We start from the raw sequence: 26,025 nt of genomic DNA on the forward strand, positions 1-26,025 counted from the left end.
TCCAATCAGTTTAGGTTCAGGGAATTTTGGTCCTGCACCAAAGGATAAATTTTCACGAAGCACTCGGCTTTGGGTCATTTGTTGCGTTCTGACATCTGCCTCCTCCAAATGCCCCTATTGACAAAATCCACTCCTTGAACCGGTTTTACTTGCAGAAATATGAAATTAGAACCAAAGGCTCAAATCTCCTCGAACCGGTTTGTCCAATTCTTACCGGTATCACTGAGAAATATACAAGGAGCTATTTTGGGTGGTAAGTCTCATCAAAACAGACCCACTAGAAGGCTTTGATCACATTTAATACCAAATGTAACATACGCCAACATACAAAAATTACCAATTCTGCTTTCATAACTATCCTATCACCGACCAAGGACACCTCCTTATGAGTCACTAATACAGCTGAAGTTGAAAACCCTAATTGGCAAAGCTGAATACAAATTCCAATCAAAGACTACCATCATTGACTACTGTTCCACGCCCAAAAGAAACTATAGGAAAAAAAATGAAACTAAATTACAGTGTACATTCTTCTACTCTAACTGTTCAGGCTCCTGTTATCAGAAACCAAGTCCTCTTATGAAGAACTTAATCACTGTCTTCATCAGCATCTGCATATAAAGGATCAAGATAAAGTTAGGGTACTGGGATAACAGCTTTAAAAGGTGCAACTAAAAGACTAAAGCAACTATTAAACAAGTGCAGTAGCAGTATTTACTTCCACGCATGCTTGGATAATGTAGCAAATTGAATTTTCAAATACTATAATATGAAACCACCTCATATCCATAACCAAAAAGAAAAATAAAAAAGTACAAAAATCATCTCATACTGCGTTCAGTAGCTTTTCTCAAAGTAAGAAACAGAGGATGCATCCTGTATCTCTCTGATTACCAAATCTACTCCATATATACCAAATTTCCCTTCTTTTTTGCTCCCCTTCTTAATTTTCCTCACCACAGCAGCTCAATTGATTGACTGACTGAGCACACAGATCATACATTGTTATCAACAGTATATTAAGAATTACCAGCACCTATTTCCTCCAAGGACCGAAAAAGGCAAATTAAGTAAAAAAGACATAATAGCTCAAAAAAAATTTCAAGTTAAATAAATGTATTGGTTTGGCATAAATACAAACATTCTTAGCACAAACCAGATGGTGTAAATTATGGTGCTTGACCCTCATTACGTATAGCATAAATAACAAACAGAATACTTAGCAGAAGCACTGTCAGCTATAGAACCCACATTCCAATAACCCTCCTCCAGGCCATTTCTGTTTGGAAGTTTCTGAAGTAACCAATATTGAGATAAAAGGAGCTTTAACATGATTCTTAATAACTTACCGTCATTAAAATCTTCACTCTGGCTGCCATCATCATCCTCTTCATCATCATCGTCGTCTTCATCATCGTTGTCGCCAGCATCATCATCGTCATCAGCATCATCAGCATCTACATCATTGTCTTTGTCAGTATCCTCAGCATCATCACCTTCACTTTCAACTGGCATTTTTGGCTTTGGAGGAGCTACAAAACTGATCGCAGACCTTCTACGTGAACTTTGTACGATATTACTCATGTCAATGCCCTCAAGTTCTTTTGCTCTTTCTTTTTTCTTTCTGACATCCTTGATTTCTGAGCATAAGAAAAACTTATCGTGTCAATCCATTGCATCCAAGTGCATGCAGCTTGGCACATTTAGGTGTGTGAATGCATACACCCATGCAACACCTGAAGACCTTCCCTAAAAGGGTGGACTCACTACCAATTCTAGGAAGAATGGTGCCCACACTAGAATATCTTCCAATGGCATTTGGAGCAAAAATAGTTTGGAATTACTTTTTTCTGTGAAAGCAAGAACTACCAATCACAGCAAACAAACAAAAAAAAAACTCCTCTTTCCATCGTCTGGCTTGGGTGAGAGGAGGTCGATGAAATCATATCTATCCAACTACCCAACTACTGAGGAAGACACGAATGTCTGTAACCGTCTAGAACATCTTTTTCCTTCTTTTACTGGGTGTCTAAAGCATCTCTCAGAAGTAAACGCCACAAACTCAATAAGCATATTAGTAATTCGCAGAAGATCAAGGGCATCATAAGCTGAATCACAATTCATACCTTTTTCTGAAGGATTTGCAGACAATCCTTCTTTAGATAGTATCTCCTCCAACTCCTTTATCAGGTGGGCCTCACGTTTGTTCTCGGGCACCTGCTTTACTTTCTTGTAAATTGATGGAGGAACACTGTAAAAGAGATCAACAATGTTAAGACATCAACCTTGACAAATATATGTCATGAAAAGTAAGTCAAATAGGAAAAACCTCATTCCACAAGATTTGATTATTGATTTCAGGTGCTCCACACGTTTCCCATATGCAATATTTGAAACTTCTTTCTTCTGCATTTCAAGCAAAAAAATGCAATTCAACAAGGAATGTATTATCTGATCAGCTTTTAGGAGATTGAAAAATAAGAAAGAGAACCTTCACAGATTTCTCAGGAGATGATTGCGAGTGATCATCTTCGGAGACATGTCCACTATCTTCTGCGTCACTGTTATCCTCTGATATTGTTTCTCCAGCCTTCCTCCGTTTCTTGTTAGATACATTGGTCTCCTTCGCAGGTTTTTTCCGTTTTGTAAGATCAGACTTCTGCATCTTTCCTTTTGGAATGCTTTTCTTTCTAGGTTTCACTTCTTCTTCTTCTTCTTCTTCTTCTTCCTCCACATCGCCTTTGCTATCTGAGGAATCTGAACTCTCTTCACTGCTGACCTTTTTAGATGCTTTGCTAAGAACATTTTTCTTGACATTAACTGGTCGTTTGTCTTCAGAAACCTCATGAGATTGTAATACCTGACAAATAATAAAGAGAAGTTTAAAAAAAAAAAAATAGAAAGAAAGAAAGTTAAATAGTTAATGACGTACTCCAAGAAGTTAATGACACCAGTACAGATTTTACTCACCTCATCTAATTGTTGACTTATAAACTTCTTATAGGGGTCAAGAGTATATTTCTCAAGTTTAAGATCTCCCTCCAAAAGTCGACGAAGTCCAGCCATTGTAACTTCCCTGGAAAGACAATAGAAGAAAGAGGGGCACGGGGGGGAGGTTGATGAGTAATTTTTAATCACCCAAACCTTATGAAAGTGAAAAGTGAAGAAACAATGTAAATGAAGACCAAAATAGAAGAGAATCAAATAAGGATATGATGAATGACGATGTTAATGTGATAGAAATGCCCAAAAAAAAAAGAAAAAAAAAAAAGAAAGGAAAAGTAAAAAATTTTGCTGGATGAGGTAACATACTCCGAATTAGCTTTGACATAAGAAGCTCTTTTTCTAATAGCTTTCTTTATTGTGCTCTCACTTGGAGCTTCATTATTTCCACTGACTTCATTTTCCTTTGTTCCTGATTTTGTTGTTTTATGTCCTGTCAGAAGGCCCATAACTGGAGAGTCTTCGGAGTCATTTACATCTTTCTTTAAGTGAAGTCCATCAGATGCCTCTGTCACTTCTCCTCTAAGGAAACCTTTTTCCCCCATCTCGCCAAAAGTTTTTGAGGCATTGTCATCATCAGCACCATCTAAGCACTAGCATTTAAAATGGTAGAACACATTTATTCAATCATAAATACGAGATGCTTTTATGCTTCCCTTCTCAACAATTAGAATCCAGACAAAATTGTTTAAAGCATCTAAAATCCAATGCATTCAACTATCAAGCGGAGAATGCAGTTCTACTATTTTCACTAGTCCAAAACCCAACAGGTCCACTAGTCCATCAGAATTTGCCACTAGATGGACTAGTCTTTACTTATCCTTCGTATTTGGTGAAGGGTAAAGTCTGGGTCCACCATAACCCTTAATCTAACCTTTCCTAGCAATACATGACCATAGATGGAAGTACAAATAAATAAAAAGAACCATAATAATAATAATAATCAAGGAAAACTTCACTTAACTCCCCGAATTGTCACCACTTTTACAATGTCCTCCCTAAAGTTCAATTTCTCTCAATTTAGTGTATCCATCTCTCAATTGTTTGCAATGCCACTCCTTGGTTAGAATTTTCCGTTAAATCCAATAAAAATTTCCAAAATACCCCCTTTATTAAAAATAAATAAATAAAACAAAACTTTTTGCAAAGATTGAGGCATGGATATTTTTGCAAATATTGTTAAATCCTGACTAACGCCTTAACCTTTGCAATTTTTTTTTTTTATTTCCTAAAACAAATGGAAGTATTTTGGGAATTTTGACACCTCTCAGTTAGGAGTTAACGGAAAATCCTAAAGGAGGGGTGACATTACAAACAATTGAAATATTGATACAATAAATTGAGAGAATTAAGGGTGTCTAACACTTTTAATGAGATTGGTATTATTACTTAAAAAAAAAAAAAAAAAAAACCTTAATTGAGAGATATTGAACTTTAGAGAGGACATTGCAAAAGTGGTGACAATTCAGGGAAGTTAAGTGAAGTTACCCCTAATTATAATAATAACGACGATAATGATGATATGTTTGAGGTGAAAAGTAAAGTCGTGGGTTGTTCAACGGAGATGAGTATGTGTAACAAAAATAACGATAACATCAAATACCCTTGAATAACCTAAACTAAATTAGCATGAAGATCACTACGATAAAGATTAGTATAAGCCTACATACTCCCGCATCACTCATAGGGGCGAAACTGTTGACCATCTCAGGAAGGCTTTAAGAATCCATTATTATTGGTCTCTACAAAATCTTAATGGAGTTAGATTTCTGAAAGCTTTCATTAGTGGTTTCAAAAAATGTTTCAAAAGTAAAATCAAGCTTTAAGAGGGTTATCAGAGCAGATGCCTCATGGATGATCACCTAGCTATTTGGAATCGATATGTAAAATTGGGATAGAATGTAGGATTATGTGGTTTTGTTCAATATATGAGATGCACTAGGAACCCTAGAAGTTATGCATGGTGTTCTATGCCTCTATAGTCTATCCTAAGTAAATATAGGAAGCACATCGAAGATATGATGATGCAGACTAGTATAGCAATAACATGTTGCCTCATTTAATTTCAGTCAGTCTAATACTCCATCCTTGTTAAGTCATGATGGAGAAGGTGGTGTTCTCTGCCTATCAGTGCCTGATGTCATTTGAAGTCTTGGATCCACTGAAAGTCACATTATTTGTTCAATTGAACGTCGAAGATTAGTTATTTTCTTTTAGAAGAGTTTAAAAATCAAAAGTATAATTGGGACTATATGGGCAAAGAAAAGAATTAGTTGGGCAATATCACATATAGCATGTTCTCTTCATTTTTTGCTTTGTTATTCCATTGTTGTGAGCGTCTGTTCTCTCTTTTTACAATTGCCAAGGCACTGCCGAAATTTTTATTCAATCTGTTCTTCAAATGGTGGATATGTGCTAGTAAGAAGAGTATTAGAGTGATGAGATTTCCAAGACCAACACTCTATTGCCTATTGGTGTATTTGTGGCATTGAAGCTTCTTACCTTAGAAAAGAGAAAAGGAGTCGGTAAACCTCACAGCATCTAATCAGCTTTGTTTATCTACTCTGCTTTTGTTCTGGTTTTTCTAGACTATAGCTTGAATTTTCCTTTACATTAACTTTTATTTGTAAAAATGGCACAAAATATGATTGGTACTATGAAAACCATTTACCCTACATGAGGACATAATTCAAAGTCGAAGAGAAAGCCGCTCAGTTATAGAATGTTCTACTTCGACTACAGCATATTCAGATTATAAGTGGATGAAGAGTTCCAAGATCCAAAGAGGTACCTCTTGCAAACATTGCTTTATAAGTCTCTTATGCACATCCAAAGCATACGTCTCCAACCCCAAGTCTTTCTCTAACAATCTCCGTACCCCCTCAAATGTCAAAGAACTGCATCCAAAAACAATCAAATAAATAATTCAACTTTGAATGACACATGAAAGGCTCAAGGCTAACAAATTTCACTAATCTACTAATGAAACAATTCAAAGCAACCATCGAGCCTTGTGGCTCTGTGGCACCAGGGGCCCTATTTAAGGGTCGTTACAAGGCCAACAAGGGTCATGTCCCAAGTTTGATCCACGGAACCCTCCCCCGGTGTTACTAAAGGCTTGGCGGGGCTAGGGTAGGTTGTGGCTCAATTCATCTCCAAGGAGCATCTCCCCATGCCATCTATGCCCCTCCTGACTGATAACCCAATTGGTAGAGGCAACTATGGTCACACTAGGTAGGGATGCCACATTTTGTTGCCCCCCTTTGCCCTTTTTTGTGCAAAAAAACTTAAATTAGATACATTGTTTCCAATTTTATGCAATAAATGAACCAATGAGCAATATATACCAATAATTTCCTTCACAATATCACTGCTAACTCTCAATCAGTAAATTCTTGATGAAAGACAATAAGCATAACCTAAAAAATCATTTACAAAAAACAGAAAAAATTTAATTGTGAACCATGATTTGTAGGAAACTCTTCCATTTAAACTGATGCATAGGATAGACCCCAAAAATTGTCACACAAATTTTTATTATATGTTTTTTTTTAATAAGTAAGATTTCATTAAAAAGCGCAGAGGGGTGCAACCCTAGTACACAGGAAGTATACAAAAGAAGCCCCTATATAGAGGAAATAAAAGAAGAAAGTAAAAAGTCAGCGAACAACATACTACCCAGGCTATGCGCCGACACCCAAAGATATAACATATTAAGCACATTTCTACAAAGAGCCCCAACCGAAACCTCCACATCCTCAAAAAGCCTAGAATTTCTCTCACGCCACAAGCCCCACAAAACGCATAAAGGAACCTGCTTCCAAATACGGAAACCAGAACCACGACCCAGCACAGTGCCCCAACCAGTCAATAAATCCAACACACTACTAGGCATAACCCACTCCACCCCAAACAAGCTATAAAAAAAACTCCAAACAACCCGTGCCACATCACAATGAAGAAGGAGGTGATCAACGGACTCCCCATGCTTCTTACACATAACACACCACTCTACCACCACAATACCACGCTTACGTAAATTGTCATGAGTTAAGATATTTCCTAAAGCCGCTGTCCAAACAAAAAACGCCACCCGCTTCGGAGCTTTAACACGCCAAATACCCTTCCAAGGAAAAGAGGCCGCCTCGTGACACACTAAAGCTTTGTAGAAAGTCTTCACCTCAAAATTCCTCCTCTTGGAAAGATTCCACACCACCCTATCAACCTCCCCATACTGAACCCGAGTAGAGTATAACTGATCAAAGAAGGACATCACCATCTCCACCTCCCAATCCTGAGCATGGCGCGTAAAGAGAACATTCCAATGAATCACGCCTCCTACCACAGACAAATTATCCACCACCCAAGCATCAGGAGAACACGCAATAGAGTACAAAGCTGGATAACAGAGCTTGAGAGGCTTGTCCCCACACCAAAGATCATGCCAAAAGCGAATATGAGACCCATCACCCACCTCAACCGCAAAAACTTGGCAACACTATCCCACCCCCTTCGAATAAACTTCCAAACACTGACACCATAAGGCCCCGTAACTGGTAAGGAACACCAACCTCCTCTCACACTCCCACACTTCACCTCAATCACCGATCTCCACAAAGCTTCGCGCTCCTGAGAGAACCTCCAAATCCATTTCCCCAATAAGGCTTGATTAAAATTAACAACATTACGAACACCCAATCCACCAGCCTTAATTGAAGTACAGACTCGATGCCAATTGACTAAATGAAATTTAGTCTCATCACCCAAACCACTCCACAGAAACTCCCTTTGAAGCCGCTCCAGTTTCTTAGCTACGCTCACAGGAATAGGGAACAGAGATAAGTAATAAGTAGGAATGCTAGAAAGAGTACTGTGAATCAAAGTCACCCTTCCACCCTTGGACAAATAAAGTTTCTTCCAACTAGCCAACCTTCGTTCCACATTCTCAATAACCCCATTTCAAATAGAAATAGATTTGAACGACGCCCCCAACGGCATACCCAAATAAGTCATCTGCAGAGGCCCAATTCTACAACCCAGAATATGTGCCAAAGACTCTACATCTTCCACCTCGCCAATAGGGACCAATTCAGATTTGCCTAAATTGATCCTCAACCCTGACACTGCTTCGAAACATAAGAAGGTACACCTCAAATTTCAAACATGCTCGACCTGTGCTCCACAAAAAATTAAGGTACCATCCACAAACAATAAATGATTCACCACTAAAGCTTCATTACCCCTGAAGCCCACTGAGAAGCCTGAAAGTAAGCCTTGGAGCATAGCCGCATTCAGCATCCTGCTAAGCGCTTCCATAACCACCACAAACAGTAGAGGAGAAAGAGGATCACCTTGCCTAATCCCCCGCGAGCTTTGAAAGAAACCAGAAGGGACGCCATTAACCAAAATGGAAAATTTTACCGTAGAAATGCAAAATTTAATCCATTCTCTCCACCTCTCCCCAAACCCACACCTCTGAAGCATGTAAAAGAGGAAATCCCAATTCACGTGATCATAAGCTTTCTCCAAATCCAGTTTGCACAATAATCCGACCTCCCCTGACCGCTTTTGGCTATCCAGACATTCATTGGCTATAAGAACCGAATCCAAGATTTGCCTTCCACCAACAAAAGCATTCTGAGAGTTCGAAATAATTTTCCCCAGCACTGATTTGAGCCTATTAGCAAGGACTTTAGAAATAATTTTATAGACCCCTCCCACCAAACTGATAGGCCTAAAATCCTTAACCTCCAAAGCATCAGCCTTCTTAGGAATAAGGGAAACAAATGTTGCATTCAAACTCCTCTCAAACTGGCAACTATTATGAAATTCTGAAAATACCGCCATAATATCTTTTTTGAGAACCCCCCAACATTTCTGAAAAAAAGCCATAGAAAAACCATCAGGCCCCGGTGCCTTATCCCCATTCATCTCCCGCACCACCTCCCACACCTCCTGCTCCTCAAAGCCTCGTTCTAACCAAAGACACTCATCCGCATCAATGGAGGAGAAAGAAATTCCATCCACCCTAGGACGCCACGAACTCTGCTCGGTGTACAGAGAGTCATAATAATTTACAATATGATCCTTAATTTCCCCCGGATCAGAAGACAAAGCCCCATTGATCCTCAAAACTCCCACATGATTGTACCTCTGATGCGAATTGGCCACCCTATGAAAGAATTTAGTGTTATTATCCCCTTCCTTCAGCCACAGAGCCCGAGATTTTTGCTTCCAATTAACCTCCTCGAACAGGAGAGTTTTTATCATATGTAATTGAAATATCATTAAAAGCGAAAAGCGCTACTCATATACACATGGAGTATACATGAGAAACACCTAACTATAAGGAGAAAAAAGAACAAGAAAATTATGAAAACTAAGCTCTCAGGGAGCTACAAACACAGCTGTCCAAGTATAACAAAGTAAAAAAGAAAAATGAATCAAGCTCCGCTAACGTCCTCTCGTAGTCCTCAAAACTTGCCATTTCTTTCCCTCCAAAGACACAACGAGAGGCAAAAAGGCACCATCTTCCACAGCACTGTCTTCCAAAAATTGCACACAATTATCATAGTGTAATGCATTTTCGTCAAAAGGGGGAAAAAAAATGAGACATATGCAGTTATCCTTTTTCCTAGTTGCTTTACTGTCTCAAATAGATATAGAAATAGACAACACTTCCCAAAACCAGTACAAGAAATAGACTTCAAATAACACACCAACAGAGAGGTAATACACTGCAACAAGAAAGTAAACCACTAAACAGTTATGAATAAAAATGAGAAAATGCTATATTTCATATCAACATGCAAAACCTTCAAAACCCTGAAATTGAATAGAAGCGTAAAACTCCTAATGCTTCATTATTCCGCCAAAAAAAAAATACTCTGTAAAACCCAGGACTCTTACTATTAGGCTTATACACCTTGTTGAAACCAAAAATACTGATTCTCTGTCACTATGATTAGCAATCACAAAGAGCAACTACGGCGTTTTGCACCCCAACTGATTAGGGCACGATAAAGATAGAGAGAAAGAGTACTCTGCTTGTTCTTTGAAGTGAGCCACGCGTGAGCGCATAGCGCCTTTAATCTGCGACTCAATATCGTGCGCCGCCTCGTTCGGGCTCTCGCTATCTCGAGCCTCTTCCGCCATTTCTGTCACTCTCTGTTTCTCTCTCTCGCTCTCGGACTATGGAGTTGCCCGTGGAGAGGGATTTGTTACGGTGTATCGACTGATATAGCCTATAGGAGTCAGGTATGGTTTTCCGTACAAGTTCTGAGGTTTATTCTAGATCTGGACCGTTGAATGAATCTTTTTCCTCAAAAAGTAAGTATTTCAAATTTTAGTCAAACTCCGATGCAAAGACCCTGTTACCACCCACGCCATAGTCACGTGACATCACTGTACAATTCCGAGGTTAGAATTATTTGGGTGTACGGACTACTTGTGTTTTTTTTTTAATAAAATAAATCCCAACAGTTAGTTCGAAATTTAATAGTTATAATTTTGTGGTATCAACGATTAATAGCAACTATCAATGTTAACAATTTAATAATTATCACTTTAATATTTATTCATTCAAAAAAAAAAAAAAATACAAGAGAAGCTAAACGTATTTCTTTTTTTTTTTATATTAATTCTTATGTTCTATTTGTTTTGATGTAAAATATTTTTTCGTCAAAAAATTTTTTAAGGAAATTATTTTTTAGAAAAAGTTGATTTCCTTACAAATGTTTTTTGGTATTGGCTCATACAAAAAATCACCGACGACAAAAAACAATTAGTTACGAGATTATGGCCATGGTTGTCGGATTCCGGTCGATGTTGCCGGAATATAACACATTTGCTGGAATTTGGAGACCTTCAACGACATATTCAGGCTACCAACGAACTTTAATGGCCGGTGATAGCTAATTCTTACAAACGTCCATGCAAAAATAAAAAATTAAAAAATTAAATTCAAAAAATTATTTATGACTTTAAAAACTATAAATAATTTTATAAAATTTGATAATGCTTTTTCGGTCACAATAAAAAATAATTCCGTTGATCATCACTTTTGATTGCACCAAAAAATACATATAAAATATTTTACACTCAAACAAACATAACCTTACTCTTCTGTACTATAGCACCGGGGTATTAGGCTACCTTAAACTCTTGACAAAATCTAGAAAGATTATTGTACAATTACAAACGAAGTTCATCGTATAAAGATGTTTATTTAAACTTAGGAAAATGTTAAATTTACAACACCAACACAACCCCTCATATGAGGGTAGATCCTATACATTGGGGCTCACCCTAATGTGAGAGGTTGTTGTGATGGTGTTGTGTATTAATCAAATCCCTAACTTGTAACTAATAGACGGTTTACCCCTTAGCCCAATTGTGGTATAACATTTTATAATTTTATATAGATAGAGAAAGCACCGGTGACGTGGCTTCCAGTTGGGTTTTCTCTATTGTGGTAGCTCTCATTTGGGTATGTTATTGCAGTTGTTTATTTGCCGGTTTACGAAATGGATTATTAATATTTCGAAGTTTGTGGCATTTCTTTAGCCTTTTAGAGCATTCCTAGTAGCCTTACCAAATTTTACTCACTAAAATAATTAAAAATCACTTTTTTCTATTCTGATGAGTCACTTTATTAAAATTTCCTCAGCAGCCTCACCATTTTAACTAGTCAATATTCACTATTCCATTTAAATAATATTTTTTTCATATTTATTTATTTGTTCTCTATATAATATTTTTACAAAAAATATTAATATCTATGAAATTAGGATATTATCGTGTGAGAAATGGGAGATGGGAGAAGAAAATGAGAGAAAAAAAAGAAAAAAAGTGTGTTAATTATGTGAGAGAGAAAGGTGAAACAAAATTTGGTGAGTGGGTTGTTGAGTGAAAATGCCTCATCTAATTTGGTTAGTAATTTCAGTCATCAAATTTTTTTGGTTAAAATGGTAAGGCTATTGGGAGTAGTTTTTCAGGATTTTCATTAAATTGACTCACCAAAATAGCTAAAAAACTATTTTGATGAAATTACTAAAAATGCTTAGTTGTGTTATTCTTGGTGTGCATTGTCAAATCGTCCTAATTGGTGATTAATTTAATTTAATTTTTTTTTGTTTATCTGCACTGAGATATTTTGCGGCTTTTTGTTGGGTTGCCACACTTTACTGTTCATTGTTTTAATTTATTTGTTGATGTATTTATTTATTTATTTTTTATATAGTTTTTTTAAAGTTCAAATAGAAGGGAAAGGAGGCCAAAAGTACGGACCAGCCTTTAGGTTCCTTCCCCCAATCCCCCGAAAAAAAGTCCCAAAATTTGCGAAAAATCATGGGAGGCCACGGTGCCATTGAGGTGGCCAAGACGGTTATGGAGGTTGCCGACGTGGCCTGGACCGCCATGGAATGCCGCCACCACCACCAGACGAGCCACGAACAGGAGGGCGCGCCCGAGAGCAAGCGCGCGTCTTCGGAGGACGAATTGGAGGCTATGCGATCGGAGAATCGGCGTCTTAGGAACTTGCTCGAGCAGAATCTGAAGCTCCTTCAGGACCTCTCCGAATCCCCTTGTTTATTCAACGATTGCCCTCCCGATGTACGTCTTTACTATTGTTTCTTATTTTTATTTTATTTTGGGTTTTAGTGGAAAGATTTTATGTCAAATTAATAAAAGATTTATGGAATTTTATCATTTGCTGTTGAATTTTGTGGAATTCCTCACGTGGGTTGATGTGAAAGGAAAGGAAATTGTTAAATTTATTAAGAAATTAGATTCCTTGAGCATTTTTACGCATACCCTTTACCTTCCTTTGTTATATCCAAGATCTTATAGAGTAGAAAAGTATTATTCGTGATAGATTTAATTTTATATTGATGTAAGGTATTAGTTTTGCAATTTCAGTTGTATGTTCGGCTCGTGGAAACGGTGGATTCTGAACACTTCTTGACTCGGCTCAAATCCCTCCAGCAGGCATCAGCCAACGGAACTAGCTATGAGTTTCCTTTCAAGGAGGCCACAGGTTTTTTACTTTATTTCATGGGGTTGTATCTTTGCATATTATTTAGTGCAACATCTTTCCTATCCTTCAAGTTTCACAGGTTTGATATTTTTTTCTGGGTTTTGGGGTTGGTTCTTTGATTAGGTGATGATTTGCACTCGGCTGAAATTCTAATAAAAGTTGACAATGAAGAACCCAGCTGGTGGGTATGGGTCACAGATGAAATGGTGCCAAGCAATGTTGAAGAATGGAGCGGAATTGATAATGAAAATTATGTAGTTGTTAGTGAGGAGCATGTGGTGGATGGGGTTGCCAACTTTATGGCTAGATGCATTATGTCAAACCCAAAAGCTAGGGTACATGGCTACCCAAACTTATTTCTCATTAATTATTTCTTGTCTAATATCTAATATGATTTGCTTCCTTGCAAATGCAGAATTTGACACCGGAAGAGCTGCAAAAAAGTAAGTTTGCTGTCCAGTCATTTGAAAATGCTTTTGCCCTAACAATTTCTGTTCCCAAAACTTCATAAAGGTCATATAAGCTGTTATCATTGTAACTTCAGCATAATGTATTAATGTCTTATAGGGAGTGGTAAGGGTTTCTTTCTTGGTCAAAATATGACTTTTGGACCCTAAACAATGTGTCATGTTACATTTTCCGATTTCCCACATCCTTGTATTGTGAATGTGGCTTACTTAGGGCTTTGCTGCTGTGGCCTCACATGCGTGTCATATGGTGCCATACTCTTTGATTATGTGAGCCTTGCTTTGGCCTGACGTGTCATGTCAGCAATAGAAGGACATGAGGGTGGAAAAAAGTTTATCATGTCAGCAATTATCAGTTGTATGGCAAGACGGGGCAAAAAAAAAATGGAAATGTTTTCAAAACATCAAGTACTAAATTGACTCGGTGATTCAGTATGAAATTGAAATTTAACACATAGTTTGCAGACCAAAATCACATTTTGACCGTCTTTCTTTTCTCGTTGGAGGATGATGTCTCTAATAGTATAACCTTGGGAACAAGATACCTATTTCTGAGTGTGATGCTTGCTGGTAACATTTATTACTCGGATACCTTTGGAAATTTGGCATCTTTCTCATTGATATAATAATCACCAATCTGGCTCTGACTTCTCCCAGTGACATGTGGTCTTTTGACCCGGGAGTGATTGCCTATGTTACTTATCTCTGAGACATTATAAACTTGCAGCTTTGGGGAAAGCATTAGCTGATGTCAGCAAACTGGAGAAGATGTTAAATATTTGGCATGCTGGGAAACTGTTTTATGCCCTGTCCACCTGGGGACTTGCTCTGGCAGGGTGAGTTTTAATTTTGTTTACTATACCATTAGCTGTTGAGAATGTTATCCTCAATCTTCTGCTGCTCTCCAGGTCAAGAAACTGAAAGGCATGCATAGATATGTTACATTGTGTAATTTGCATTATTTTCGTAATTCAATTTTTTTACAAAATATGGTTCTTATGCATCATATTGCCTCAAAAATCAAGGGGTAATAAGGTATTGGTAAGCAGGAAAACATTGGTACTGAATTTAGGTTTAGCATTTCTGGTTCCCCATCCCTCTTCCATCTCATATCATCCCCCTCCCTCTTCCCCAACACTCACTTATTTGCCTGTAGGTAAATGGAAGCAGGTAATTGCTAGACCTTTTCACACATTTATACAACCCGTGAATCAATTTTGCCAGAGATAACTATTTCGTCTTTCCTTCAAATATTTGAATGTTTTACGGAGCATAGACAATTATGATATCTATGAAATCTTTCATTTAATATTTTAAATTTGGAATACATAATCGCTTTAGCATCATTGTCTCCTCCCTAATTTGGGACTACATTGGCATGAGGTGTACATTACTGTTGGAGCAAACTTATTTTAGTTACCTGAACCGATTGATTTTCTTGTACTGTTTGTGTCTGCATTGGCACTTGCCAGTGTAGGAGTTCAGAAAGCTCGCATTATCTTAATGCCGACAAGCTGTGGTTTTGAGGCAGTTGAAATGCTTAATTGGACCTAAGGTTAAACTGTCAGTATTTGATAGGTTTCAGTGTTTTGTGCATTTGTCCTCAAGCATATTATAGGTTCCAGTTATGTTCCAACAGAATTTTAACCTTACAGTCAGCAAAATTGGCCTTGACACGGATTTTGCATCACAGGTTGTATAGGAGTCGTGCGGTACTGAAACTTGCTGCAATGGGTGTTCACACAACCGGCAAATTTGTTCTCAGGGCTCTCTAAAGAAGGCTATTCTACAGCTGTGAACAATATTGATGCTGGGAACTTGTTGCTGTCTTGCCTTTATACAGGCCAAGAAAACTTAATGATTCTTGTACAAAGTTGTAAATAACATTGGCTTTGTAGACTGTTCTGCACAGAAATTATCACTATGACTGATTGTATTGATTGATTTCGTCATAATGATATCGATTCCTTGGGAAGTCATATTATGTTTCTATTGATTGGTTTCTTCTCAGTGGCACGTTAAAATGCGGCAATGGCCAGAGCACAGAAAATTCCCAATCCTATTATATCCACCATAGATTTACATTGATCTTAGCATACATTAACCAGAAGTAAACTAATTTATTACAACACTGCAGAAGAAACAGCACAGAAAATTCCCAATCCAATATCCACCATAGATTTTACACTCCAAGCTAATTATAAAAAATGAAATATCGAAATTGGATTACCGATTAGGTTGAGAATAAGGCATTGCCAAAAGATGTAGAACTCCTGATTTCTTACAAAAAAATGTTCATATAGAAGCAATATGCTTTGCCGACATAAAATTAATACACAAGATCCAAAATTGTCAAGCACCTTTTTGTACAGCTGCTCTCATTTAGCACAGTTTGTTACTTGCAACATAACCATTGCTCCTTCCTAAAACAATTTCTTTTTTAAATATGCTCTACTCCGATCCAAGGCTATTGGGTGCAAAATTGGTGATGTAGACCTAAAATTGTCTTGCCAAACATATTTCAGGTTCCCAAGCCGCTCAAGACAAGAAGGCTGACAAAACCTATTGCTAGGAAATGCAAATCAGACATACAGTTTCAATAACACAATATATTACACTGTAGATTATGTTTCTGGGGTCTTTCTCTTAAGATTGGAAACCGATGCAACGTCTGAGTGAGCCTGACCAAATACTGACCTGCATGATGCCCAAAGCCACAACAAATATCAAGAGAGGTAAAAATTGATAATACAAACCAACATCTCAGAAACGCGAAGCAACCATTTTTTTTTCCCCTCATCAAAAAATACAAAAGTAACTTTTGATTCATCCGGATATCAAGAGCAGCAATGTGCAGTAACTGGTTTCTCTGAGCTTTCAATCAACAAATAAAATTGGCTAAGTTCACACCATGAAGGCAACCACTTATCTGGTTGTGAAGGATATCTTCCTTCCATCCAATTGATGTTACTTCCAACCTTAATTATATCTTGCAGTAGCAAAACATGTAACTCAACTTAAAAAAGGAAAAAAAGAATAAAAATTAATAATCACAATTTTTCCTGTCCCCACCTCAAACTCCTTACAAACCCAACGTAAGATTCATAAAAAAATATGATAGGTAGAACCTTTGCCATCCAGCTGCTACTGCTAACATCCAATTTAGAGAGCTGAAAAGATTTCTTACTATCTGGAACCCCCAAGACTGTTGATTCAAGACCCTTTGTTAAGGTTAATCAGAAAGAATAGTGATAACCTTTTGCCATCCTGTTAAGGCTATCCCCATATACCATTTGGACAAACCCTCGAAAAACATAGGAGCACAAAAGTTAATCTACTTCCTTTGTGATTTTGAACTTGCACTCATTTACTTCCAATAGGTATTAGTTCGACTTAAAGAATCATACACAGTGAGACAACTGTAAGCAGCTTATCATAAATGGTATAATATAGCTTGAAAACAATAAATCCACTCACCCACAGGTCGAACATTTCTTGTGATGCTTACAGAATATGGACAAGCATACAGAACATATAGAGCCCATGTCGATTGTCTTTTTATGGCAAAAGCACCTGCAAGTTTCAAAGATTCAATAAGGTGCATGCAATTCAAATGTGTGCGGGAACATAATCATATGTATATATGCATGTAATTTCACATGCATGCATGTAATTTCACATGCATGCATGTAATTTATGCGTGCATACATGAAAACAACCAAAAAAACTCACATTACATAGTCTCCTTCCCTTTTTTTTTTTTTTTTTACTTGCAAATCTTCAGCTAGTTAACGTGAAACATACTTGGTTTTTCCAGCATGATTTGGAAATAATATAAAAACTTAAACATCTAAGTAAACAATGCATGCAATAGAGAGTGAGAGAGAGATCAAATTCATCCCTTTGAGCAGGAAAACAGAGAACCATGACTGATATTGGTAACCCTTCCTATGGAAAAGATTTTTAAGTGTATACCATGTCAGATTTGATTCTAGTACGTTTGCTGTATCCGGTATTACCAAACATCCAAACAAGCTCATTAATCTGGATCCAAGAGAAAAATTGAGACCCACCATCTAATTTGTACCTTTATGTAACAATGAATACAGATAATCAATTCATTGCACATATAGACAATTTATTTCTAATAAGTTTTTTTTCTAGATTTATCTAATTAAGGTGAGTTTAGTGCAGGCAGAATATTAAAAATATAATCACATTTGCCAAGAAAAAGTACATGATGCAGCTCCTTCACCGGTATACATTACACCCGCAAAATACAATTTTAAACATCAATCTTAATAGTTAAAAATGTAAACATCCAGAAGAACAAATGAAAACACGACATACCGAAAAACAAACGGCCACAAGAGGTTTAACTTACGAGGCACGGAAGTCAACACCAACAGACTTAGGAAGCTGTAAGAAGGTACGAGAATGCAAATCAGTCGCAAAAACTGTCTGCATGGAACAACAAGATTTCATCAATATCAACAAGTTGAAATACATGTAAAAGAAAGGCTTGTAGACTACAGAAATTAGATAGAGTGACATAATAGGGAACAAGATTGTCACATATACATTACAAACCAAAGATAGTGACTGAATATAATAAACAAAAATTTCAGAAAATATATCCATTACTTAAAAATAGATCTTAAACAAGAAAAAAGAATAGCAGCTACATAACTAGCTCTATATTAGATTCTTAAGAGTTCAGTCTTCTGAAGTGAAAGAGCTGAAAGTTATTAAAGGTTAAAAAAGTTCTTGCTAGATTTTCAGCAAATCAATTCTGTTCATTTAAACACACTATTCTTTTCTAAACGGAAAACAACTAAAAGTTCTGATCCCAAAACTGACGTGGCAGAAATAAAAGCTGCTACAGTTGACATACTAAGCACAAGAATATCATTGAGAGGCAAGAAGATTATGGGGCGTAACTGATATGTAAACTCAAGATCGGTATTTCTATGTATTGAATTCTTGGAATGTAACATAGAAGCAAATCCTCATCTTCTCACCTTTGAACTCTAATTTCATCAGTGCAGATCAATTGGATCAGAAGCAACCCCATTTTAGAATAGCACTGCTATAGTGCAAGAACATTCATTCAATCTTTCTCATACAGTTTTGAAGTAGATTGGGATTAGAAAGAAAGAAAGTAGCTAACCTATTGGTATTGTAACTGAAAACGATCTGTTCATACAATAGATACATAAAAGATTTAAGTTTTTTTATCATGCCCCGATAACAATCTTTCAAAATTTTTAGAACATACTAAAAGATAAGTCCTTCAACCATTATTTTTCTAACTATCCTGCAGGTCAACCATGGGTTTTCCTTCAACAACAACAAAAACTACAAGATCTCGTGCTTGTGCAAGCTTAATACCCCTTGAGAGTGAGCCAGATACGTCATAGAGTTTGAATAGCAGCTACCCAAACAACCTATGGAATATAAATATAGAGCAGGTAATCTTGTGAAGATCTGAACAGTGCCTGTTTTGAACCATAACCTGAACAAACCATGTCCAACTTTTGCCAATTTGAGCTTCACAAGTTCTTCGAAACCTGAGCTTAACATACAAACAAGTCAAGTGATGGCACAGTGAACCCACGTGCCTGTAATATTGGATTCCATGGTCTCAATGACAATGCAATGCTTCTCTTATAGTACTCTCGACAACATACACATCAGGGTATACCTTTTTGAAAACCATTAAATATTATCATACAGTAAATAAGCCTTTCAAAGATCTGAACAATGTCAGTTTTAACTTATGAACAGCTTTAATCATATCTAGATTGTGCCACCACAGCTTGATAAGACAGAAAATCAATATAAGTCAGGTAACCGGAATGTGAAGAACACAGTATCCGTGTCATATGTCATGCATCTCAACCAATGGTGTCTCATTTAGCTCTGCAGCAACTCTATCGAGTTCTATGCAAAAATATACATTAGCAGGAAAATTCAATACATTATTTCAGTACCTTTAACAACGCAAGACTGTGGGTCGTAGTTTTTATCATATAGAAAATGCGAATTAACTTCCTCTTTATTGTTTCATTTTATACTCCCAAAAGCTCTAAAATCAGACATGCATATTATACAATTTTTTTAAAAAAAAATTATGAAAGCAATACAGTATGGGCAAGCTCAATTAACAGAGAACAATGATAAAAGATAAAGACTGCAAATTTAAATTGCTTAGCGAAAACTATTCTACACAACCTACCAAGAGATATTGAAACAGCCCATCCAGTTGTTGGGGTTTCTGATACACACCACCAGTTATGTAAGAAGCCTGTTTTTCAAACACATTAGATGCAATCACTAAAGCCAACAGAGGGCTCGTGCCAATATTATATCATGTATTGCAATAAAAATTCATTAAGATTACATGCAACAGACAAATTACCTGCTGGAGGAAGGCAGAATTGTTAGAACCTATATAACAAGAATCTATAGGAACCTGCACCAGAGGCAAATTGGCTTTACATAAGAAAGTTCTTTAAATTCAAAAAAGAATCAGCAAGTATAATCATATTAAAAGAGGAAAAAGATCATAAATCTTATTAGAGGACCTTTTGTATGCTCCCAAGCACTTAAAAAGATAATAAACCAATATAGTACTAGTACACATACAATTTAAAGAAGCTAAATAAGAGCAAACCAAAAACTTAAATGACATATACATGGACACCATAAATTTGTACCTCAAACATATTTTACTAAAAAAATGTTAAATATTTTGCATGCAAGGCTTTGGAAACCATATATTTACATAGATAAAATCATCCCAGGACTTCATTTCAAATTTGCAATTGGCCAACTTAAATATATTTAGCCAATCCAAATTAGTTTGGGAAAAGGATTTATTGACCTAGCTTCAATTAGTTGGGATTAAAGCTTAGTTGAATTGAGGTGACTCTATATCTAATTTGCATATAACCAACCTGTTCAACAAAACTTGCCTTACATAATTTGACTGCCCATCTAATAAGCCACCAAATATCTCGCGTATCCTTGAAGATATGAAATTCCAGCCATAATGTTGGCACACATCAGACACGTGCTGATGGTACATTTTCCATCCCACACTGTTGGCAAACGTCCAGCACTTGCCAACAGTTTAAAAGCCAAATGAAGTATGGTCAGGCATTTTCCATAAAATATTACATTGTTAGACAAAGAAGATGCAGGTTTAACAATCAATAGTCAAACTTTTCAACTTTTAGGATCATAGTTCATACAGCTGCATTTGAAGTATTTATTTATAGGGGATGGCTCAACCAAGGGGTGCAATCATATTTTATGGACCCTTTATTTTCACATATATTGAGGTTCCACAAGCGGTGCGACCCAGAGAAACATTGCTTTATGTCAAGAATCTCGCATCTCAAATGCCTAATCTCAGACGCTGTGGACCATCTCTTTTTCTATTCATTTCAAAATCAAATGACTATGATTCAAGACAGGACATTAGATTATAAACGCATTTGATACTATTACTGTGGAAAGTCAATGAATAAATAACTAAATGTTGTAAAATACTACTCCACTTCCTTTGTGTTTTGATTGCTTCCTTCCATTCTAACTCTTTAAGATTTTGAATGGTATCTGAATTTATTGGATTCATCAGCATGATGCATCGGCAGGGCCAAGTCAGATGTACAGCCAGATCATGAAGTGAACAAGAAACTGATGCTCTGTTTGTTTCGATGTAAAATGTTTTCCGTTGTAAAATATTTTCAAGGAAATCATTTTCCGGTGTTTGGCGCGTACGGAAAATCACAAATATTTTTTATATTTTCATTCAATCATATTAACCTATAAAAATCAATTTGTATTCACAACATAAAAATATTAATATAAAATAATTGCTTGGTAGTGGTCCAGGGGTAGGTCGGTGGTGGTCCGAGGGTGGGTCGGTGATGGTCGCGCGGGGGGGGGGGGGGCTTGGTGGTGGTCTGGGAGTGGCTCAGTTATGGTCTACGGTGGCTCGGGGATGGTTCGGGCGTGGCTTGGTGATGGTCCGAGGGTGGTTCGAAGGTGGCTCGGTGGTGGTCTGGGGGTGGCTTAGTGGTAGTCCAGGGGTGGCTCAATGATGGTCCGGGAGTGGTCGGTGATGGTCTGAGGGTGGCTTGGTGATGGTCTAGGGAGGCTCAGTGATGGTCGGGGGGTAGCTCAGTGATGGTCCGAGGGTGGCTCGGTGATGGTCCAGGGTGGCTTGGCGATGGTCTAGGTGTGTCTTGATGGTGGTTCGGTGGTGGCTTGGTGGTGGTTCAGTGGTGGTCTGGGTTGGCTCAGTGATGGTCCAGGGTGGCTCGGTGGTGGTCCAAGGGTGGTCTAGCTGTAGCCCAGGGGTGGCTCGGTGATGGTCAGAGGTGGTTTGGTGGTGACCCTGCAGTGGCCTGGGTCTGTCTTAGAAAATGATTTACGGAATTTAAAAATGTAAATCATTTTTCGAAACTAAAGAAGCTTTTTTGGTCAAACCGAAAATATTTTCGGTTTGATTATTATTTTTTGTCGCACCAAACACTGGAAAATACGGTAAACATTTTCCACAAAATATTTTACGCCAAAACAAACAGAGTATAAAAGAAAATGGGCATAAAGTACATAAGGTATACAAGTTGAAAAAGTACAAAGAGAAGGAATATGCATGTGGTTCATTGAAGATGAAGTCAAAGATGGAGAATAAGGCAGGAACAAAGAAGGCTAATAGGGAGAAGTTGGTGAGAACAAGGTTTTATGAGGAGCTTGCATGATTCAGAGTGATTACGAAAAAGAAATTGAGAAGAGGTTTGGAAAAGTGAATATCAGGTAGGCAGGAAGGATTGGAAGATAAACAAGCAATTCAAGAATCAAGACTTGAGTGGTTGAAGAAGCAGAAATAGAAGATTGGCAACCTTAGGTTTGATAATCTGTATGAAACTAGTACCAATAATCACTACGCTCAATGAATAATACAATTTATCATAATAAGTCACTACGAATTCATTATAGAGTATGGCTGTTAATGCAAGGTAATCAGTCCAGATTCTCATAAAAGATTACTGAAGTAACATTTACATATGACAGTAAGTCACAGTTATTCATTAAAAACTGTGGCAATCAAAACAACTACATTTGCCACCTATTTCTAGTTCCATTTTAGCAAAATAAATAGTAAAGCCTTCATGCATGACAACTAGGAGGAAGTTTTAATTTCTTCAAGAGATTTTTTTACAATAATAACAACTTAATGAATAAGATTTTGATCTTTATTCCTGAAAATCAACAGGATAAAGATATGCTCCACATATAATAGCCAAATCTTTCATATTAAAATTTTAAGACCCACAACCAGGGCCATTTATGCTACGAGTTCTCATAAAAAGATATCAAACTAATATGCCTAAAGGATTCCCAACCTTCATTGGGATTGGGGGAGGGAATCAAATGTAAAACATTAGACTATTTCCAAAAACTGATTCAGACATTTACCAACCAAAAACTATTTTGTTATACAGATTATTTATTGGACAACACAGAAAAATTAACTACATAGTGCATACCATAGATTGGGGGAGGGAATCAAATGTAAAACATTAGACCATTTCCAAAAACTATTTTGTTATACAGATTATTTATTGGACAACACAGAGAAAAATTAACTGCATGGTGCATACCATAGAGCGCTGCGCTGAAAATATTGCATTCATAATTGCAACATATCTGGAAAAGAGGGGAAAAATTCAGGCTAAAAGCTCAACCTAAAAGTACAAAAAGTAGTAGTAATAATAAAAGTAATACTAATACTGCTACTAGTAGTAATAATAAGAAGGAACATACTGTTCTGGTCCATCTGAGGATGCCTGCAAGCATAAAATCTGCCCCCATATGTCAGTAACTTTACCAGATAGATATTCCACTTAAGTTCTAAAAATCTATATGAATGTGATGAAATGATAAAGCAGAAAATAGAGAGAGAGAAAAAAAGAAAAAAAGAAAAAAAAAAGAACTACAAACAAAACCAACAGAAAGTGGGCTTTAAAAAAAAGCATGATATCATATATCATTCTACAAATTGGTCGTGCACATTGCACTTATTAGACCAACTGCATACAATCTGGAGGAAGAGCGACAAGAGTTCAGTGAAATATATGTCAACTTTGGATGATATTAAAAACTCTCCAATCACCATATCACAGAAAACATCACCACATGTCATCCACTATAACAAGTTAGAAGAGTTTGTAGAAGAAAAATAGAGACCTTTTAAGGTCTAACTGGAGCTTGCGTCACAAGAGTTTCAGTAACATATAAGGTCGAAGAATGTTACCTTCAATAAACCTCATTCAATGGCAATATCATTTAAATCGTGCTCCAAAATTCATTACCAATAATTCCACTTTTGAGTGTGTCATTCACTAGCACCTTCATAAATAATTTTGATAAGGCAATAAGAACTAACCAAATCAGTTTTTGGACAACTATAGTTACTGCAAACCACAAAAGCTTGCAGTAGCTAATTCGCATATCATTATCTCGTAATGTCAATGTGTGGTGTATTCCCAACAACAATCTCACGCCCTAAATTCGCTTTGCTACACATAAAAAAACTTCTCAAAATTTTGTATAATGAGATATATTCCATATATGGATTAAGACTGCCGAATAGGTTAAAAAATACATGTGCCTTTTTGTACTTGATTAGAAAGTGTTAAAAAGGCATCGCACAATTCCATCTTCAAATACATTGATACGATTACATCAAATGAATATGTTATCACCAAGAATACTTATTAATGAGACTATTGCACAATGTGTATCGTATTGAAAAACAAAATCTCACAGCTCCACAATACATTTGAGAACCGTTCATGACAATTGATGGTCAGACAATCAATAAAAGAAATATCAGTACTCCAACTTATGCAATTCAGTAAATAAGTATAATTTTAAATACAGATATAAAAACTCACTCTAGGCTGCGGATGGAGTGGTCCCGAACGAAAAACCCTCTGTATATCTAGTCATCGAATCAAGTGAAAGTAAAACAAACTATAGATGTCCCGTGAATATCAAACAGCTCCATTGTGTCTTAAACATTTCAAATTGTACAAATTCCGCATTTGCGATTAGTTCAGGCTATTGCACATAACATCAAAATCTTTAGCAGCCAAAATCCAGTTAAACCCCAAACTATCTCCATACCACCCAATGGAGCCTTTCAGTCTCTTAGAATATTGATTAAGTGATTAAATTCACTCTTTGTCAGAAACTACAGCTTTTGGGATAGAAATCTGCCATGGTATCAATGTGAGATCCTGAGTTCAAATTCTAACTCGGCAGGCTTAAGCTTGGGACAAGCGAAAATTAATCATATTCCGATACCGATGGCGACTAACTAAACGAACATAAGCATTGACGAAAAGGATACAACAAAGAGCCATAGACAAGGAGCCCGATAGCAGCGAAGACGTGGTGGGTCCTAGAGAGTCTTGCTTGCCCAAGTGCTCGTCCCTGGTCACAAACTCTTCCAATTTCTGCAACAAGTCGGAGCAGAGGGCGGGCATGCTTCCGCTCTCGATACTGGGGCTCGTCGCCATAGACGAGTCATAGATGTAGTCGCAGGAATTGCACCCTGTAGCAATCACCACCACTTGGTTGAATTGGTTCAGAACTAAGATCGAGTTCAGAAACGTAAGTACCTGTAGTAAAAGCGCAAAAACTGAGAATCGAAACCGCAATTAACCTCAGTTTGGCTCGCCAGAAAATGCAGCAGAAAATTTTGAAAAGCCTTATTAATTTCGATCAATCAGACGGTCAGGGTTTGGAATCGAGAGAGAGAGAGTACATGAGACAGGAACTTGGAGAAAGGGAAAGAGAAAGAGCTCCAGAAGAAAGGGTTAGTGTCCAACAGTACCACCAGGAGGCTGACGTCATCTGCAACAACACGATCCAACAACAAACAGAGAATGAGATAAAGAAGAAGAATGTGAGGGTAGAGAGCGAAAGAGAGAGGGACCTGCATAGAGCTTTGAAGGAGCGGAGGCCATGAGAATTTGCTATCAAATGTAGTTGGTTTCGCAGGAACTTAACGCAATGGGAGAGGATGGGGATTCTCTGCAATTGTTTTTTCTGATGAGTGATATGATCATATGAACTGCAGTCTACTCGTTGGAGCACAACGGGTATAACTTTCTCTCGGGTCGGAAAGAGGCCCAATGTCGGGTTTATCGAATTGGGCCAAGAACAAAACCCTGCAATGAGAATGTGCCAGATGTCGTTTTTTTTTTTTTTTTTAAAATACATGAAAAGAAATTCCAACGACAAGGAATGGGCAATCCAAAATAAAAACTATGAATGAATGTATGCAGTAGCAATGTTCCGAAGATGTAGGCCAAATGATTCTTTGCACGGATGCCAAGAATTTAGACTATCAATATAGATGATTTGTGGTGTATATAGAGTTCTGATGACCCAAACACCGATACCAAGAAAAATATTAAGAAGTAGCAGAAATAG

The 26,025-nt window shown here is 37.1% G+C and overlaps 3 protein-coding genes across 5 annotated transcripts; 1 reads left to right on the forward strand and 2 right to left on the reverse strand.

The window, feature by feature from the left end:
* Positions 1–244: 244 nt before the first annotated feature.
* LOC133854540 (uncharacterized) lies at positions 245–10,239 on the reverse strand. Its single transcript, XM_062290779.1, has 9 exons — positions 10,046–10,239; positions 5,795–5,900; positions 3,313–3,596; positions 2,971–3,076; positions 2,492–2,860; positions 2,330–2,406; positions 2,127–2,251; positions 1,350–1,640; positions 245–611 (listed from the first exon to the last, which is right to left on the reverse strand). Exons 1-9 carry the CDS (start codon positions 10,156–10,158, stop codon positions 589–591), a joined length of 1,494 nt encoding a protein of 497 aa, XP_062146763.1. The 5' UTR covers positions 10,159–10,239; the 3' UTR covers positions 245–588.
* Positions 10,240–12,262: 2,023 nt separating this feature from the next.
* On the forward strand, positions 12,263–15,485 carry LOC133854567 (uncharacterized). Its single transcript, XM_062290804.1, has 6 exons — positions 12,263–12,615; positions 12,922–13,039; positions 13,163–13,374; positions 13,455–13,482; positions 14,234–14,342; positions 15,200–15,485. The coding sequence occupies exons 1-6, from the start codon at positions 12,352–12,354 to the stop codon at positions 15,279–15,281; spliced, it is 813 nt and encodes a 270-aa protein (XP_062146788.1). The 5' UTR covers positions 12,263–12,351; the 3' UTR covers positions 15,282–15,485.
* A 319-nt stretch (positions 15,486–15,804) lies between these two features.
* On the reverse strand, positions 15,805–25,671 carry LOC133854550 (general transcription and DNA repair factor IIH subunit TFB4). 3 transcript variants are annotated; one of them, XM_062290789.1, is made up of 11 exons: positions 25,526–25,671; positions 25,355–25,443; positions 24,938–25,208; positions 24,480–24,526; positions 23,347–23,384; positions 23,184–23,229; positions 19,928–19,981; positions 19,745–19,813; positions 17,891–17,967; positions 16,984–17,079; positions 15,805–16,203 (listed from the first exon to the last, which is right to left on the reverse strand). In XM_062290789.1, exons 1-11 carry the CDS (start codon positions 25,554–25,556, stop codon positions 16,131–16,133), a joined length of 891 nt encoding a protein of 296 aa, XP_062146773.1. In that variant the 5' UTR covers positions 25,557–25,671; the 3' UTR covers positions 15,805–16,130. The 3 variants fall into 3 exon arrangements, 2 of the variants coding, with proteins under 2 accessions (XP_062146773.1, XP_062146778.1); XR_009896820.1 differs by having other exon boundaries at positions 16,164–16,203; positions 17,857–17,967; XM_062290794.1 differs by lacking the exons at positions 19,928–19,981; positions 23,184–23,229; positions 23,347–23,384.
* Positions 25,672–26,025: the final 354 nt, after the last annotated feature.

The sequence above is a fragment of the Alnus glutinosa genome, chromosome 1, assembly GCF_958979055.1.
Source record: "Alnus glutinosa chromosome 1, dhAlnGlut1.1, whole genome shotgun sequence".
Taxonomy (NCBI): domain Eukaryota; kingdom Viridiplantae; phylum Streptophyta; class Magnoliopsida; order Fagales; family Betulaceae; genus Alnus; species Alnus glutinosa.

What these genes read in the sequence shown, in the direction of transcription:
- LOC133854540 (XM_062290779.1), bottom strand. Translation starts at nt 10,158, where the DNA reads ATGGCGGAAGAGGCTCGAGATAGCGAGAGCCCGAACGAGGCGGCGCAC. An exon ending in CACTTCAAAGAACAAGCAGA is followed by an intron (nt 5,901 to 10,045) that starts GTACTCTTTCTC and finishes TTTTGGATGCAG; the next exon opens with TTCTTTGACATTTGAGGGGG. An exon ending in GAGTGAAGATTTTAATGACG is followed by an intron (nt 612 to 1,349) that starts GTAAGTTATTAA and finishes CTTTATATGCAG; the next exon opens with ATGCTGATGAAGACAGTGAT.
- LOC133854567 (XM_062290804.1), top strand. Translation starts at nt 12,352, where the DNA reads ATGGGAGGCCACGGTGCCATTGAGGTGGCCAAGACGGTTATGGAGGTT. An exon ending in TCCTTTCAAGGAGGCCACAG is followed by an intron (nt 13,040 to 13,162) that starts GTTTTTTACTTT and finishes TTCTTTGATTAG; the next exon opens with GTGATGATTTGCACTCGGCT. An exon ending in TGTCAAACCCAAAAGCTAGG is followed by an intron (nt 13,375 to 13,454) that starts GTACATGGCTAC and finishes TTGCAAATGCAG; the next exon opens with AATTTGACACCGGAAGAGCT.
- LOC133854550 (XM_062290789.1), bottom strand. Translation starts at nt 25,556, where the DNA reads ATGGCCTCCGCTCCTTCAAAGCTCTATGCAG. An exon ending in TTTCAGCGCAGCGCTCTATG is followed by an intron (nt 19,982 to 23,183) that starts GTATGCACCATG and finishes CCTCTGGTGCAG; the next exon opens with GTTCCTATAGATTCTTGTTA. An exon ending in GGTGTTGACTTCCGTGCCTC is followed by an intron (nt 17,080 to 17,890) that starts GTAAGTTAAACC and finishes TGAAACTTGCAG; the next exon opens with GTGCTTTTGCCATAAAAAGA.